Source organism: Bos javanicus, chromosome 23 (assembly GCF_032452875.1).
Source record: "Bos javanicus breed banteng chromosome 23, ARS-OSU_banteng_1.0, whole genome shotgun sequence".
Taxonomy (NCBI): Eukaryota; Metazoa; Chordata; class Mammalia; order Artiodactyla; family Bovidae; genus Bos; species Bos javanicus.
The window spans coordinates 18,788,825-18,803,021 of record NC_083890.1 but is presented as its reverse complement, the minus strand read 5'-3'; the positions used below and the strand labels follow the sequence as shown (position 1 = coordinate 18,803,021).

Sequence of the window (14,197 nt, the reverse complement as noted above, 5' to 3'; positions counted from 1 at the left end):
GCTACCTGGAGACTGGGCATATCTGCCTTACATCCTACAGACCTCAGAACATAAAAGTACCTAAGAAAACATCCCCAGGAGATGCTCAGAAATTGATGCTACCTGGGGCAGAAGTGGCTCATGCATCTCATGTGGTCTCTGTATCAGGCAGAAATGGAGACTGGCATTTATTTAAACCGTGGGTGTGAGAAAAGCAAGATCTCTCCTTTGAGTTAGACCATAGTTTCTGAAATTTAATAATGGGTGTGGGGAAAATGAAGCAGCGTCATGCATTTCCTGAAATGATTTGTAAAGAGTCATGGGCTCTAAGAGTACTCAGACTTTTCAAATGACTGAGAAACTACATTTCATGTCTACAGACTTGAACTCTGAACACTTAGGGTCATAATAAGAGGAAGGGGGAGGCAGATGGTTAGAAAAAAAAAAAAAAAGGCATTGTAGGTCAATTAAAAAAGCACCAGAGGAAAAACAAGTGACTCTAGGAGAACAGGTAGAAGTCTTTCCTTAATGAATAAGATAAATGGGGAGAGGAGAGTGGGCAGGGAGCTTTAGAAAAGCCCAGGGAGGAAATTCCCTGGGGATCTAGTGATTGCAGCTCTGTGCTTCCACTGCAAGGATGCGAATTCCATCTCCGGTTGAGGAACTAAGATCCTGCATGCCACTGAGCCAAAAAATAAAACAAATTTAGAAAAAGAAAAAGAAAAAAAGAACAGGGAAAGGTACATATGGAAACTCAGGAGTTGCTGTGAACAGGTCCCCTTTGGTAAACACTCTGGTTAGACACCTTTCGCACCTTTCAGGTGTGAAACGGGGACTGCTTCCGGAGAACTGCTCGCAACAGGGCACACCTTGGATACGGTGTTCAACTTCACGCAGAGATGGGAGGAAACCAGCCAATGGGGCCAAGCCCAAACCAGCACACAAGTGGCTCCTTCCTGTCTGTGCTGCCAGCGGGCTGCTGGGTGATGTGGCAGGACAGTGGCCAGTGGTTTCTGCCCAAGCCATGCGCCCCCAGGGAGCACCTGCTATACTAGGGGGCATCACTAGAAGAGCATCATGTTCCCACCCCTTCTCCTCTACCCACTTCCCCCTCAACGGCACTCAAATTAGGCTGGAAAAACCCCAAATATTTCTTCAGAAAACTGGGGTATTTAACATGAATTGCATAGACAGTTCTCATGAAGATTTTGCCTCTCCGTTGCAACCAAAGTCAATAATCTCAATGGAGGGAGGCAGATTTACAATTTCCTATCCTAGACTGTTTCTGTCGTATTACTATCATTCATAATACAAATAGATGCATCATTCACATTCATTCATTCACACTTCCTAACATTTATACTAAATGCTAAATGTTAAGTTCCCTGTCTTCTCTAATAACCCTGCCAATAACTAAGTGGACATTTAGAATGTGCTTTCCCACTCACTTCCGGTTCTCTTGACCAAGAAGAAACATGGTCCAAAAACAGGCTTCTTGGGGTGCAAAAGGAACCCTGGATGGGGGGGCTCTGGCGCTAACTGTGCAATCAAACACCAATGATTCCCCCTCTCTGACTGTCGCTGTGGTCAGGTGTAACACGAGAATGGATGGTCTTTAAGATGTTTTCCGAAGATAAAATGCTATGATTCTAACCACTTGAAAAATTGGGTACCCTACTACACTCAGTCCTTGCTGGAGATGATAGCTCACCAGAAATTACTGAAGCCCTGCTGGGCTGATCCGGGGCGGCTGGGAGAGGGGAGCTGACACTCAGGGTGCTTCTCATAGCGCAGCTTGTGACCCATGTCAGCAAAGAAGACCTCAAAAGCAGGATTCTGACCTCCCTCCTTGTCCCCAGTTGGGGTTCTCTCCAACTGACCAAGGTGGCCAGAATCACTTGGCAGAAAACCAACCCAACCGATTCACAGAGCTTAAGACTGAAATTTGAAACTCCACTCAATGCTCTGATGGTGACCTAAACGGGAAGGCTATCCGGAAAAGAGGAGATATACGTATAGCTGATTCACTTTGCTGTGAGGTAGACACTAACACAACACTGTAAAACCACTACACACCAATTAAAAAAAAAAAAAGACTGAAATTTGACCAAAAAAGCAGCAATCTGTTTGGATAAAACCAGATGCCTCACAGGGTACACCAGCCACTAGGAGTTAATACAAACAATGCAAGGAGAGGGGCTCCATGAATCTCCACGAATCTTAAGAGACGATAGTGGAAGAGAGAATGAGAAATGATACAGTCTAAGACATCACCACCTCTAACAAAATATTAAAAGAAAAACCAGAAGGAAGCTAAGACAAGGTAAAAAGAGGTGTCTTTTCAGAATCACCAATCTGGGGCTGGAAGGAACTCATCACTGTCCTACAGAAAATGAGGGAATTTCCTTACTTCAAAGAAAAACCTAATAGAAGAAATGAGAGGGCATACCACATGTCACAGCTAACCTGGTCTCAGCCTCAGCATATCTAGGGCCTCAGAGTAAAGGCAATAGAGGAAAGGGAACTAGTCACAAACAGGTAGGACCAGAATCTGAGAAATGACAGGGATGTGGTATTGGCCAGGGGACGGGACCTTAGTTCAAATCACAATATTGAAGTGAATGCAGTAAATTCAAGTTCAATTCGGGCTATTAACATCCAGGGGGGGTGAGCTTATAGCAGTTGGGGTGTCAGAGAAGGTCCCCAGGCATGGTGAATCCTTTTGCCGGATAGATGATGCTATTATCTGTGGTTCTAAGAACTGTCTCCCATCACTCACTCATTCATTCATTCAGAAAATGTTTATTGAGCACCTACTCTGGTACTCTGCTAGGTTCTAGAGACATGAATGGTGAATAAAGAGTCTGCACGCCCTCAACAGAGTTTACAATCTGGTGGGAGAAACTGACATTAATCAACTAATCATATAACTGTGATAAAGTGCTAAAAAGGAGATGTTCTTGGCATTGTAAGAATGTGCCATGAGGGACTCCAGCCATGCCTGGGAGCCAGGAAAGGCTTCTCTAATGATGCAATGATTAAGCCAAGAACTGAAGGGCAAGCAGAAGTCCAGGGGATACTCAGGTGGGGTTAAAAGGGCTGCAGGCTAAGCAAACAGCATATACCCAGTTCCGGAGACAGAGGTAGTACAGTTTCTTTTTTGAAGAGGTGAGAAAGCCAGTGTGGTTGGATGACTGACAAAAGGTTCAAAACAGTTTGAGAAGAGGGTGGAAAACAGGCAGGAAGGACCCAGGCTATGCAGAACCTGTCGGACCACGCAAGAGGTGTTGGTTGGTCTTTATACTAAGAGCGGTGGAAGGTCATGGGGGTGTTTTTAAGTACAAGGTGACATCAACAGATACGTACCTTTTTAAATCTCCCTCTCACAACATCACAATAGAAACAGGGCAGAAGTCCAGCCCAGGACTGGGAAGGGCGTGTAGGGAAAACAGCAGCTGAAATGGAGGCCAGGGTGGAGTTCAGGAGCTGCACCCCGGGAACCAGGAAGCAGCCAGAGGCACACAGCTGCCTCTGCACGTGGCCCAACCAGAGGGATGAACGCCTGAGAGGCCTGGGCTGGAGCAGGTTGGCTCTGGGTGGGCGAGGGGAGCCCCAGGTCAAGGGCCTGGGGCCTGCAGCTGTGATCTGGGCAGGCTCCACCTCATACCTTCTGGTTCAGGGGTAAAGCCTGGGCCTCTGTACCTGTAACAAGTTCCACAGGAGATGCTAACAGATGCCAGAGTTGGAGAACAATGGGCTTGATTTTTACTGATGACAGTTAGAAAGGAAAATTACCCAACACTACTTGATTTAATCTTCCCTATCAAGAAGAACAATCTCCAAACAGAACGAGCAGAACAAACATGCTTAAGAGGAAATGAAGGCCCAAGACAGGTGAGGAGATAAGAGAGAGCAACCTACTGCTTTAAATGAATTCAAGTGTCTGCTCCAAGATGAATTATGCCCCACAGTATTGCAAGAATGTATGGAGACTGGCAGATAAAGGGCTTTATGTGACAGAGCAGGGTCTGCAAAGTTCTTTATATTAAGGAAAGCATGTTTTCCTGGAACTCTGTTCACTCCTAATCTTAGGTTCACTACCTGGGATTCCTTGTCCATATGACAGTTATTAAATTATTTGAAGATAATGCCTTTAAAGTTTACTACATAATTGTACTTTTACATTATTTCACCCCATCGACCTTTTCTGGAGATGGCATTGCTATTGGTAAAATCTAAATTGCAACTAGCATTTTGGAATCATTGCTTGCAGCCCACTAAAAACACTGGAGTCACTTTTGACAGCCTGTGTACAATCAGCGCTTCACACTTGATCCCCAAAGTGAGTATCAGAAAGCGGGATGGGTTCACTAAAAACTTGTTTCCCAGGATTACTTGAGCAATAGGTTAAGGGAAAGGTCCTCTGTCTGCTGTGCATCTTGACCTCAGCAAGATACATACCTTACCTCTAATGGGATGTACAGGTACTTAAAAGGCCCACCAGAAAGTGATCATTGACATGGGTCACGGTCAGCCTTGAAAGAGGAACACAGTAGTATATTCGAGGGCTTGACAATCCTAGTTATATTCAGCATCTTTAGCAAAGTCTTGAAGGGTGAAAAGCAACTTTCCTAAGCTTCACGATGAGATGAAATTGGGAGGAAGAGTCAACATAGTGGATGAAGAATCAGAGCTATAACGTAACTCTTCGAGACGGAAAGAGGAGGTGAAAGTGACACAGTGAAACCCGCAGAGAACAAACGTGCGGTACTGCAGTCGGTCAACTCCCAGACAGGCCCGAGGGAGCTGCCTCGAACGCAGCAAGCCTTCTCCACGGCCTGCAAACCACAGTGTGATGGGGTGACGAAGAGCCAACACGGTCCTGGGATGTATTAACAGAGCACACGTGAACCCCTACCCCCAGATAAGACAGTGCTAGAGAGTTGTGCTTTTTCAAGGTGGAGTCAGCCCAGAACCCTGGAGGAGACAGAGCAAGCTGTAGGACCTCCATCTGTCACAGGAGGAATGGTTAAGGGACAGCCAACAGCTCCCATCTACTCTCAGCCTCTCCCTGGGACGTCTACTTCCCACCTGAACTGAAGCTTGGTTTTCTCCCCATCCTTCCTCCTAACCTCTCCCCTGGGCCGCTGCTCATTCTCCAAGGCCACAAGATGACCCAAATCCCCTTCAGAAATTCTTCTGTCTTTCCTCTAACCTACCAACCTCCAGAACCTTCCCAGACATTGGTAAGAGGTCCCACATCTTTCTTGTTTCCCTGACTTGCACCAAGTCCTACGGAGTTTCATGAGAAATTGCCATTCCCACCGACCATCCACCACGGCAGAGCCCACTTCTATTCACAAAATGCAACCCCTGCAGGAGACAATCATAACTTTGCTGACTGGCTCTTCCTCGCATCTCTGTCCTTACTTGCGTCCTCAGCCATGCTCAAAGCCATTTTCCTTTCCCCGCCCACTCACCTTGCTGACAGCCCCAAAGGTGCACTGTTCTCCTAACCTTTTCCCTACATCCTCCCCACCTAAAACCACCTTGTCAGACTTCACCCTCCCAGGACACTGACTTATAATTTCAGCCCTGAGAGTTCCAGAACCTCGTGATGCCTCAGTTTTCTTATGTGTGAAAGAGGGTTCACAATACTGAGTCTGCAGTGAAATCTGTCATTTAAAGACTATTACAGCCAACTGTTTTCAAACAGCTAAAAAAGCAAGTCCTTATCAAAATAAACAAAGCCCTGGAAAGAATCTGATGGTCTTCCCTGGGAATAATGCCATACAATTTTATTCCTGGAATACTTCTGCATATATTAAAATAAAAAAGAATGGAATGAAAATACTTTTCAAACTGATAACATCTGTAATATGTTGTTGCTATTAATATTACATAGTACAGTATACTCTGACTCTGAAGCCCTGGGTACCCATCCACAATTCAACATCAAAATATACCATCAGAGCGTCCTATAACTGCATACATGACTTGCCCCTCTCCTGGGTTAGTCCAGGAAGTTGAATATGTCATTATTAGACTCCTGTTCTGATCATTCTGCCCAGAATCCATTGCAAAAGGCAAAAAGGGGAAAGAAGGGTCCCTAGGCAACGAGTAACACCAATACATGTATGTACACATATGGACATATATGTAAAGCTCAAGCTAAAAAGAGAAAGATGGTGCTTTGGGAACAAAGGAGAGAAAGAAACCCAGACTTCCTCTGGGCACAGTCCTGAAGTCAGGCTAGAGACGGAACAGTCTTAGGGAAGGAGAGAGTGAGGTCTTATCAGAGATGGGTTCTCCTTATCACAACTAGGTAGTAACTGAGCATCATGTATTCCAGACAGGAGGAAATTACAATGACAAGATTCTGGAACGCAAAAACTTGATTTTTCTTGGAACATTACCCCTCTCATCTTTTTGTAAAAGCATAATAAAGCCAGAGCATCTTCATTTAAAAAGGGAATTTCAACCAACAGAAATCCAGGGACTTTTAAGCAGCTCATCTATGGATGATGTCAACAGCTGTGGGGACAACATGGCACACTGATGGCCAGCCCCTCACAGGGTCATACTGAGCCTTATCCTTCAAAGCCAGCACAAGCTGGACCTGAACTCCACTTTTCCTAATACTCGTGTTCACTCACAGGACTTATGCTGTTTCTTCATGATGATTGTAATGGGCAACCTCCTCTAAAGAGCTTTCCTGCTCACACGTGTGCATGGTCACAGCAAATTTTCCTGGCTATTCTGCCCACAAGATCTCCAAGGAAGGAGGCAGGACAAGACTCCACAGTAACCTCAGAAATGAAAGCTCAGCACCACCCAAGTGAAAGCATGGTACTTCCAACCACCTGTGTTGAGTGTGGTGATTTCAGTTCCTTAAGACAAAAGAAGCCTCTAGGTGAGCAGGACCACAGCGGTCGAAAAGCAGGAGCGAGACCTCAGAGGACTCCCACTCCCCACATCCTACAGTTCTCACCCGCAGTCACGCTTCCTGCTCGGCTACGGTCACTGTGCCCACCGTGGGCTCACCCTCCTCACACTCAGAGCCACAGCCCCACCCACTTCACCTCCACCTCCTCTCACACCAAAGAATCGCGGGGCCACTGAGCACTCGACTAGGACACTGTGCTCCCCAGTGTCTAAAAGGCCCGCTAATAAATGTTCCAGTGCAAGCCCAGCAGGCTGAGGGCTAAGACAGCCAAATATCAACACAGGCAAAACCCAGCTGGCGGGGATTCTCCTTCATTTTTTTAATTAATAAAATTTATTTTACTTCTACTTTTATTGGAGGATAGTTGCTTTACAATGTTGTGTTAGTTTCTGCTGTACGACACAGTGGATCAGCGCTACGTATACACATATCCCCTCTTTTTGTGGATTCCCTTCCCCTCTAGGTTACCACAGAGCACTGAGTAGATCTCCCTTGCTCTACAGTAGGTTCTCATGAGTCATCTATTTTATACTTAGGACCTGTAGTGTATATATGTCAATCCCAATCTCCCAATCCATCCCATCCCCATCTTTCCGCCTTGGTATCCGTATGTTCGTTCTCTTCATCTGTCTCTATTTCTTGGATCCTCTTAATGCTTAAAGGAGCGTGTTTGCCAAGGAGGGGAACACAGAATCAGACTGAAGTTGGGCAGAAATGACTTCACTTCAGTCAAGGTAACCATCAATAAGACCACATCATTCTACATGATGTCTGCCACGTCGTTTTTTTCCAGATACCCCTAAAAAGGTTACCTTGAGTATAGGTTCATATATAACTGTCCATTAACTATCAAAAACAATTATGCTGTCTTTTAAAAGCATAATTCAGATACTCATAATGCATCATTTTTATGAATGTTTTGTCCCTGAGGGTCCTAAAAAATATCCTAGGGGGAAAGAAAAAGACGTTGGTCCCTTAGGACATGTGTCAGATTGTCAGCAGCCTGCCCAACTCAATGGCCATGATGCTGGTTGCCCACTAAGAGTCTGGAACTCAAAGTCAACTAAACTAGCTCCAAAAGCCTAGAGAAACACATTTCTTGAAGAGTCCTTTTCCTCTACCTGCAAAAAATCCTACTTTTCACAACTGCTTTAAGGCTTCAGTAAGAACTTTGTGTAAAACTAGTCTGTAAATGGTAAACAGCTGCACAAATAAAAGCCTGAAATGGGAGGAAACAGGGACAGGAGAGAAGTTCACTTCAGCCTCCCAAAGATGCTGGAGGTTGAGTTCGTAGGACCATCCAGCCATGTGGATCTTGCCCTAATTCCTGTATTAACGACTCACTAGAGTGTAAATGGGACTCTGAGCAAGTTATTTAGCCTCTCAGACCCTCAGTTTTCACATCACCACCTAGCTCATAGACCCGTTGTGAGAAATGCCTGCTACCCCATATACAGTAGTCACGGCAGTACTGTCAGTACACAGCAGCTAATAGCAAGCCACTCAAATAGGTACTAGAAAAAAGATCTGGGCCAGAATAGTAACAGGTCACCCTTCCTGAAGAAGTCAAACACCTGCTCATTCATTCTTCACCAAACCTAAAGTCGCCAAGCAGTGGGCACCACCAAAGACAGTGGGGACACAGAGATCAGTAAAACATAGCCCTGCACTTGGGAAATTCAAAGTCTGATGGAGGAGATGGACATGTACACAAAGAATCGTCACCATGTCCAACAGTGGTCTGGAGCATTGGACTTGACTTGGGTAGGGTGGAAGAGGCCTGACAGAGGTGCCAGCGTTTGATCTGAGTTCTGAAGAAAGAGGAGAAGTGCAACCAGTCTTAATTCCCTCCCAGGCTCCTGCTGCTGTTTCCTGAATGATGACCCTGCTCCTGCCTCTGCTCCCTTAGGGCCCGTGCTTCTCACAGCAGCCAAAGTGAGCTCTGAAACACAGGTGAATAAAACAGATGACTAATGAGAACCTACTGGGAACTCTGCTCAGTGTTCTGTGGTGACCCAAATGGGAAGGGAATCCAAAAAAGAGATACATGTATACATATAGCTGATTCACTGTGCTGTACAATAGAAACTAACGCAACATTTTGTAAAGCAATTATACGCCAACAAATTGTTTTTAATGTGAATTAGATAATGTCATTTGCCTGCTTCACATCTTTCAATAATGCCCTTCTGTGCTCAGAACAGAACCCACTTTCCTGAACAGAGCCTGGAAGACTCTCCATTATCCAGCCACTGCCCACTCCCCTCGTTCACTCCATCCACCTGCCGGGACCTTCCTGTCCCCTGAACGCACCACACTTGCAGCTCCCTGAGAGATTTGGCCTGAGTTCCCCTTGGCCAGAAATTCCGTCCTCAAAGCTCTCCAAAGAGCCTTTTCCCCACTTTCCAATCAAAATTAGCTTCTGCCCTGGTCTCTCTCTCATCCTCCTTTCATTTTCCCAAAGCTTTTACTATTATCTGAAATTATCTTGCATGAATGCTTGACCCAATTGCTGACTATATGTCACCAAAACACAAGCCCCTGGTGAAGAGAAACTAGACTATCTTGTTCCCTTACATCCCTGTCTTGCAAACAGAAAGCACTCAATAACTACTTTTTGGAGGAATGAAGAACAGCATGGCAGAATGCCCACCTCAAAGGTTAGATGGATTTCCCAGTCCACCAGGGGCTGAGTCAGCTTTTTATTCCTTCTAGATGCAGTTTACCCATCCAGAGAGCATTTTGAGCTTAAAAACAGTGCTTATGGGGAATTCCCTGGTGGTCCAGTGGTTAGGACTCAGCGCTTTCACTGCCAAGGGCCTGGGTTCAATCCCTGGTCAGGGAACTAAGATCCCACAAGCTGCATGGCGTGGCAGAAATAAACAAATAAATAAAAAATAGTGCTTATCATGAGCAATATCTCCTGACACGGTTATCACCACCATTATCACCACATTCTGAATCAAAAGAAGTGGATATTTTTGACAGACTAGGTGTTTCCTAGCACCCAGAGACAGGCAACCTATGTCTGAAAGATTTTAAAAAACAAACAAAAAAAGAGGTGCAGAGGAAGCAACTTCCTCAGGAAACCATGGGGAGGCCCTGGGCCCTCAGGCAGAACGACAGCCATTTAAGACCTGGACAGGGACAGGCCAGACCAGCGCTGCAAAGAAGCCGGCCCACTGCACGGTAGGACCCTGAGCCCCAGGAACCGCAAGAGACACTAACATGAAACACTGAAGGCTTAGGACTTCCTCAATCTATAATTCCTAATTTCATGTCGCTCTTCTGGGAGTTCAATTTGCCTTTTATGCTGACAAGTGGGAGAACTCATAGTGATTATACAACCATGATCACTATTAAGAAAATAGATTCTTCTTAAAAGACTCTAACAACACACAAGCTCCGAAGGCCATTTTAAAAGCATCAGTCATTAGCAAAATATCATTAGTAAACAGTTAAGGATCAAATTGGGCTTCCCTGATGGCTTAGTGGTAAAGAGTCTACCTGCAATGCAGGAGACACAGGTTCGATCCCAGGGTTGGGAAAATCCCCTAGAGAAGGAGATGAAAACCCAACACAGTATTCTTGTTTGGAAAATCCCATGGACAAAAGAGCCTGGTGGGCTACAGTCAATGGGGTCACGAGAGTCAGACATGACTTAGCAACTAAACCACTACCAAGGATCAGAATACAAAAATCACACATTTAAAGAACCCAGGGATTGCCAACTCATAGAACATCTATTTTTCTTATATGTATCGTATTAGCCATCATAGTCCTTCCAAATCACATATTAACACATTTATATATGTGTACATATGGTTCTACACACACACACACGGAATCTAAAGGTTCCTAGAAAGACAAAAGGACAGCTATTATGACCCTTAATCACTAATATAAAATCCACCACTTAAACAAACTACTGCAAATAAAAAATAAGCTATGAAGATATATTGTACCGCACAGTGCAGCCAATATTTTATAATAACTATAAACAGAGTATAATCTATAAAATTTTTAAATCACTATATTATACATCTGAAACTAATACTATAAATCAACTATACATCAATAAAAATTTAAATCAATAAAAAATTAAAAAGTCCACTACTTTAAATGCATCAGCACCTATAGCCACAAGCTTCAAATTCACAAGTTAGTGTGAATTTCACGCTGGCATTTTTATCAAGGACCCATGTCTAGTGAATACACTAACCTGACTCCTACATTTCAACATTTGGAGATTTATTTAAATCTAACACATGACTCTTCTTCACAGAGTTCTAAGGATCTTCCCTAATACAGGTATCTGTTTCTCTTCAGTGCTTAGATATTTTATTTTTATAGTTCTATATTATATTAAACATATATACTCAGGCATACCCAAATTTTCAGACTAATACAGACCCACGGAAACATAAGTAAATATCCAAGAAGATATATATCTAATATAAGCAGGAGAGAAGCAGAGGCAGGTCATTTTGTTTATAAACAATTATGCTTACAAACCATTAAGGACACTCAAAACCTAACTGCTACAGACAGAAATTAACCCTTTGAAATGATCCGAGTTTATCATACTTTTTGTTCTGAATCATTTTCCCTCTCATCTGGTCCCTCTGCCAACAATAGTAACTAGATGATCTATGAGTTCCTTGCTGCTCTCAATACTGTGATAGCAAATTAAAGATGTACAATGATTAGCACACTTTATCATCACCATGACATAAAAGCAATCAGACTAGTCCTACAGTAAGATCTGCCCAAGCCAGATAGGATCAAAAAAAGAAAAAGAGTTGGGAGTCTTAATGCACCAAATGTGAATGATTAGTCTGTAATGTGATGCTGATGTTCATTTTTAAGAAGAAAAGTAAAGCAAGAAGCACACTGGAATGCATGAAGAGAAATGTCACATGAAGACCAGGAGCTCAACGGGAATGGGCGGGGGTGGGGGTGGGATTCTGTCTGCCCAAGGAGCCGCTCCTTGGTCTTGGCTTGTAACCACCAATCAAGACTTCCTGTTAGCCCTGGGCAGTTTTCAAGCACACTTAATGAAATAGTTATACATGTAAGAAACTTAAGCCCAAATTTGAGCCGGTAACACTAATTTTCTAATAGTGAGGGTGTGATGTTATCCCCCACACCACCTGGACACAATATAGAGAAACTTACAACACACATTCTCCCAGAGAGCATGGTATAACCATCCCACCTCTGCTCAGACTGACATCACTATGGAGAACAGCATCCGTAGAGACTTCCCCCAAGCTTTATCCCCAAGTTAGTGAATATTGGTATTTGCTTTTTATGAAAAAGAAAAAAAAAAAAGAAGAAGAAGGTCAGTATCTTCAAGTGTCGATCTCTTTCATCGTAAGCCATTTCCCAGCTCCAGGAGTTGTGAAGTGAACGCGTCTCATCTGGAAGCCCCTCACCCCCAGCCTGCCAGAGTCTGCGCAAGTGAGACCTAGGAGTCTGTCTTACCTGTAATCTGACTCTGTCCTTGTGGATTAAAAGGACTTGGTGCAGAGTTCAGGGAGGGCCGTGGGTTCTGAGGCGGGACACCTACTCTCATACTGGGATGAGGAATGCGCCCTAAATCACTGAGGCGATCAGAGAACAAACTAGGTTTAGAGTCATCAAGCTTCTGTCTGTGCCCTGGAAATAGCAAATCATAAAATAAAAGCATATTAATTAGCTGAACAATTGACCATGCTAAATAGATACGTGAACATACATACTGAGGGGAGGGAGGGGTAAGCCAAGGAATTTGCAATACTGATCTTTATAATGAAGCATCTGTATAATGTCTTCCATTTCAAAGGGCTTTGTAAACTCATTCCGTGGTTAGTGTCCCTGGCTTGGTTCTGAATGGAGAGCTGAGGGGTCCAGAGGGGTGACTCGGGGCTAAGTGTCAGTGGTGAGGTCTGGACACCAGAGCCCAGAGGGACTCTCTGGGCGCCCCCTCTGGCCTCTTGGTGAGGCTGGGAAGGGTGACCGTGTCCGGGACTGTGTTTGCTCATTTCAAGAAGGAGGAAACATCCCAGAAAGTTGAGTCTATGCATGGAACACATACTGGGCCGCACTTGGGGCAGAGACAGAGACAAACACATTTGTCAAAGGGACATTTCCGTGATGACCATAAGTGACTTTGCCTTTTTTATGTTACAACTGTACCTTATGGTGACTCCCTTCTGAAAAATGAAAACTCAAACTGAGAACCCCTTTAAGAGGGAAACAAAAACAGGCAGGGAAACTCAAATTCTCAAGAGGAATGTGGCTATTTTGTGATATGCCAAAGCCTGAAAGCGTATAATAAACTATGTTTAATCAGAGAGAATGGTTTTTTATTTTAAATCGAGTACTGTGGTTCTGTAAGAGAAATTGAAAAATAGCCTTTGGGTTACCATGGGAATGTGAGAATCCATTATTTTGAAAAAACAACAACAAAAAAAACTTTGCTTTGCCTCTCTTCTAGTTTATTCCAGTATAAAATCCAAGGGAATTCTAGATATTAAAGAACTATGCAAACTGAAATACAACCAAGATACTAAGACTTTTAAAAAATCATCCAATCATTCTTAGCAAAGAGTATAGTATTGCCTTGGTGCAGGTATTAACAGGAAAACATCTGAGTCTTGGTGCAATATTAGTTTAGTATAAATCCGTAGAGTGGGACTGTGGTGAACAAGTACCATTATGTCTACTGGCTAAACAGAAATACATTTCATATTCTGCACCAGCGAAGCCCTAGTATGTTGCCCCAATAGTTTAGTAAAATGTTAAGTAACTGAAGCTAATTCAAAGAAGAGCCATTTAAGATGATGACTAGAATAAGAATTTGCAGGAAACAATTAAGGGCATTAGGAGTACTATCCATAATAAAATAAACCTTGAAGGAGCCATTGAGAATGGGAAGGTCGATTCTACAAGTAGCAAGAACACCTCCTCACCCACTTAGTATAGGACAAGAGAGATATATCAGGACAGGGTTAAGCCCAGCATTAGAATTTCCCAACTATAAGCTGTCCTCCTAAGACAAATTCCTTATTTTATTTGCCCCCAAATGTATTTTCCTGTCTCCTTTTTCATTGCCTACCCAGCCCAAAGAAAACAGACAGGAAGCCAAGGCCTGGTAATAGGAGTGTAGCTGCCTCCACAGCCAAACATGTTCCAACTAAGGCCCATTAACTGAAATGCACCCACCACCCTACGTCCTGCCAGTGTTAAGTCTGGGGCGAGCTACAACTGAGGGGCCGAGACTGGGAG

At 43.9% G+C, this 14,197-nt stretch overlaps 1 protein-coding gene across 5 annotated transcripts in view; it reads right to left on the bottom strand.

Annotated features, from left to right (window-relative positions):
- The window catches only part of RUNX2 (RUNX family transcription factor 2), a 348,854-nt gene that overhangs the window by 166,286 nt on the left and 168,371 nt on the right, over positions 1-14,197 (bottom strand). For 3 of the 5 annotated variants that reach the window (XM_061398324.1, XM_061398325.1, XM_061398323.1), the window contains one exon: positions 12,413-12,586. The exons of the other annotated variants lie outside the window; for them this stretch is intronic. In XM_061398324.1, the coding sequence (XP_061254308.1) occupies positions 12,413-12,586 (174 nt within the window). The remainder of the gene's footprint in view (positions 1-12,412; positions 12,587-14,197) is intronic. 5 annotated transcript variants of the gene reach the window in all.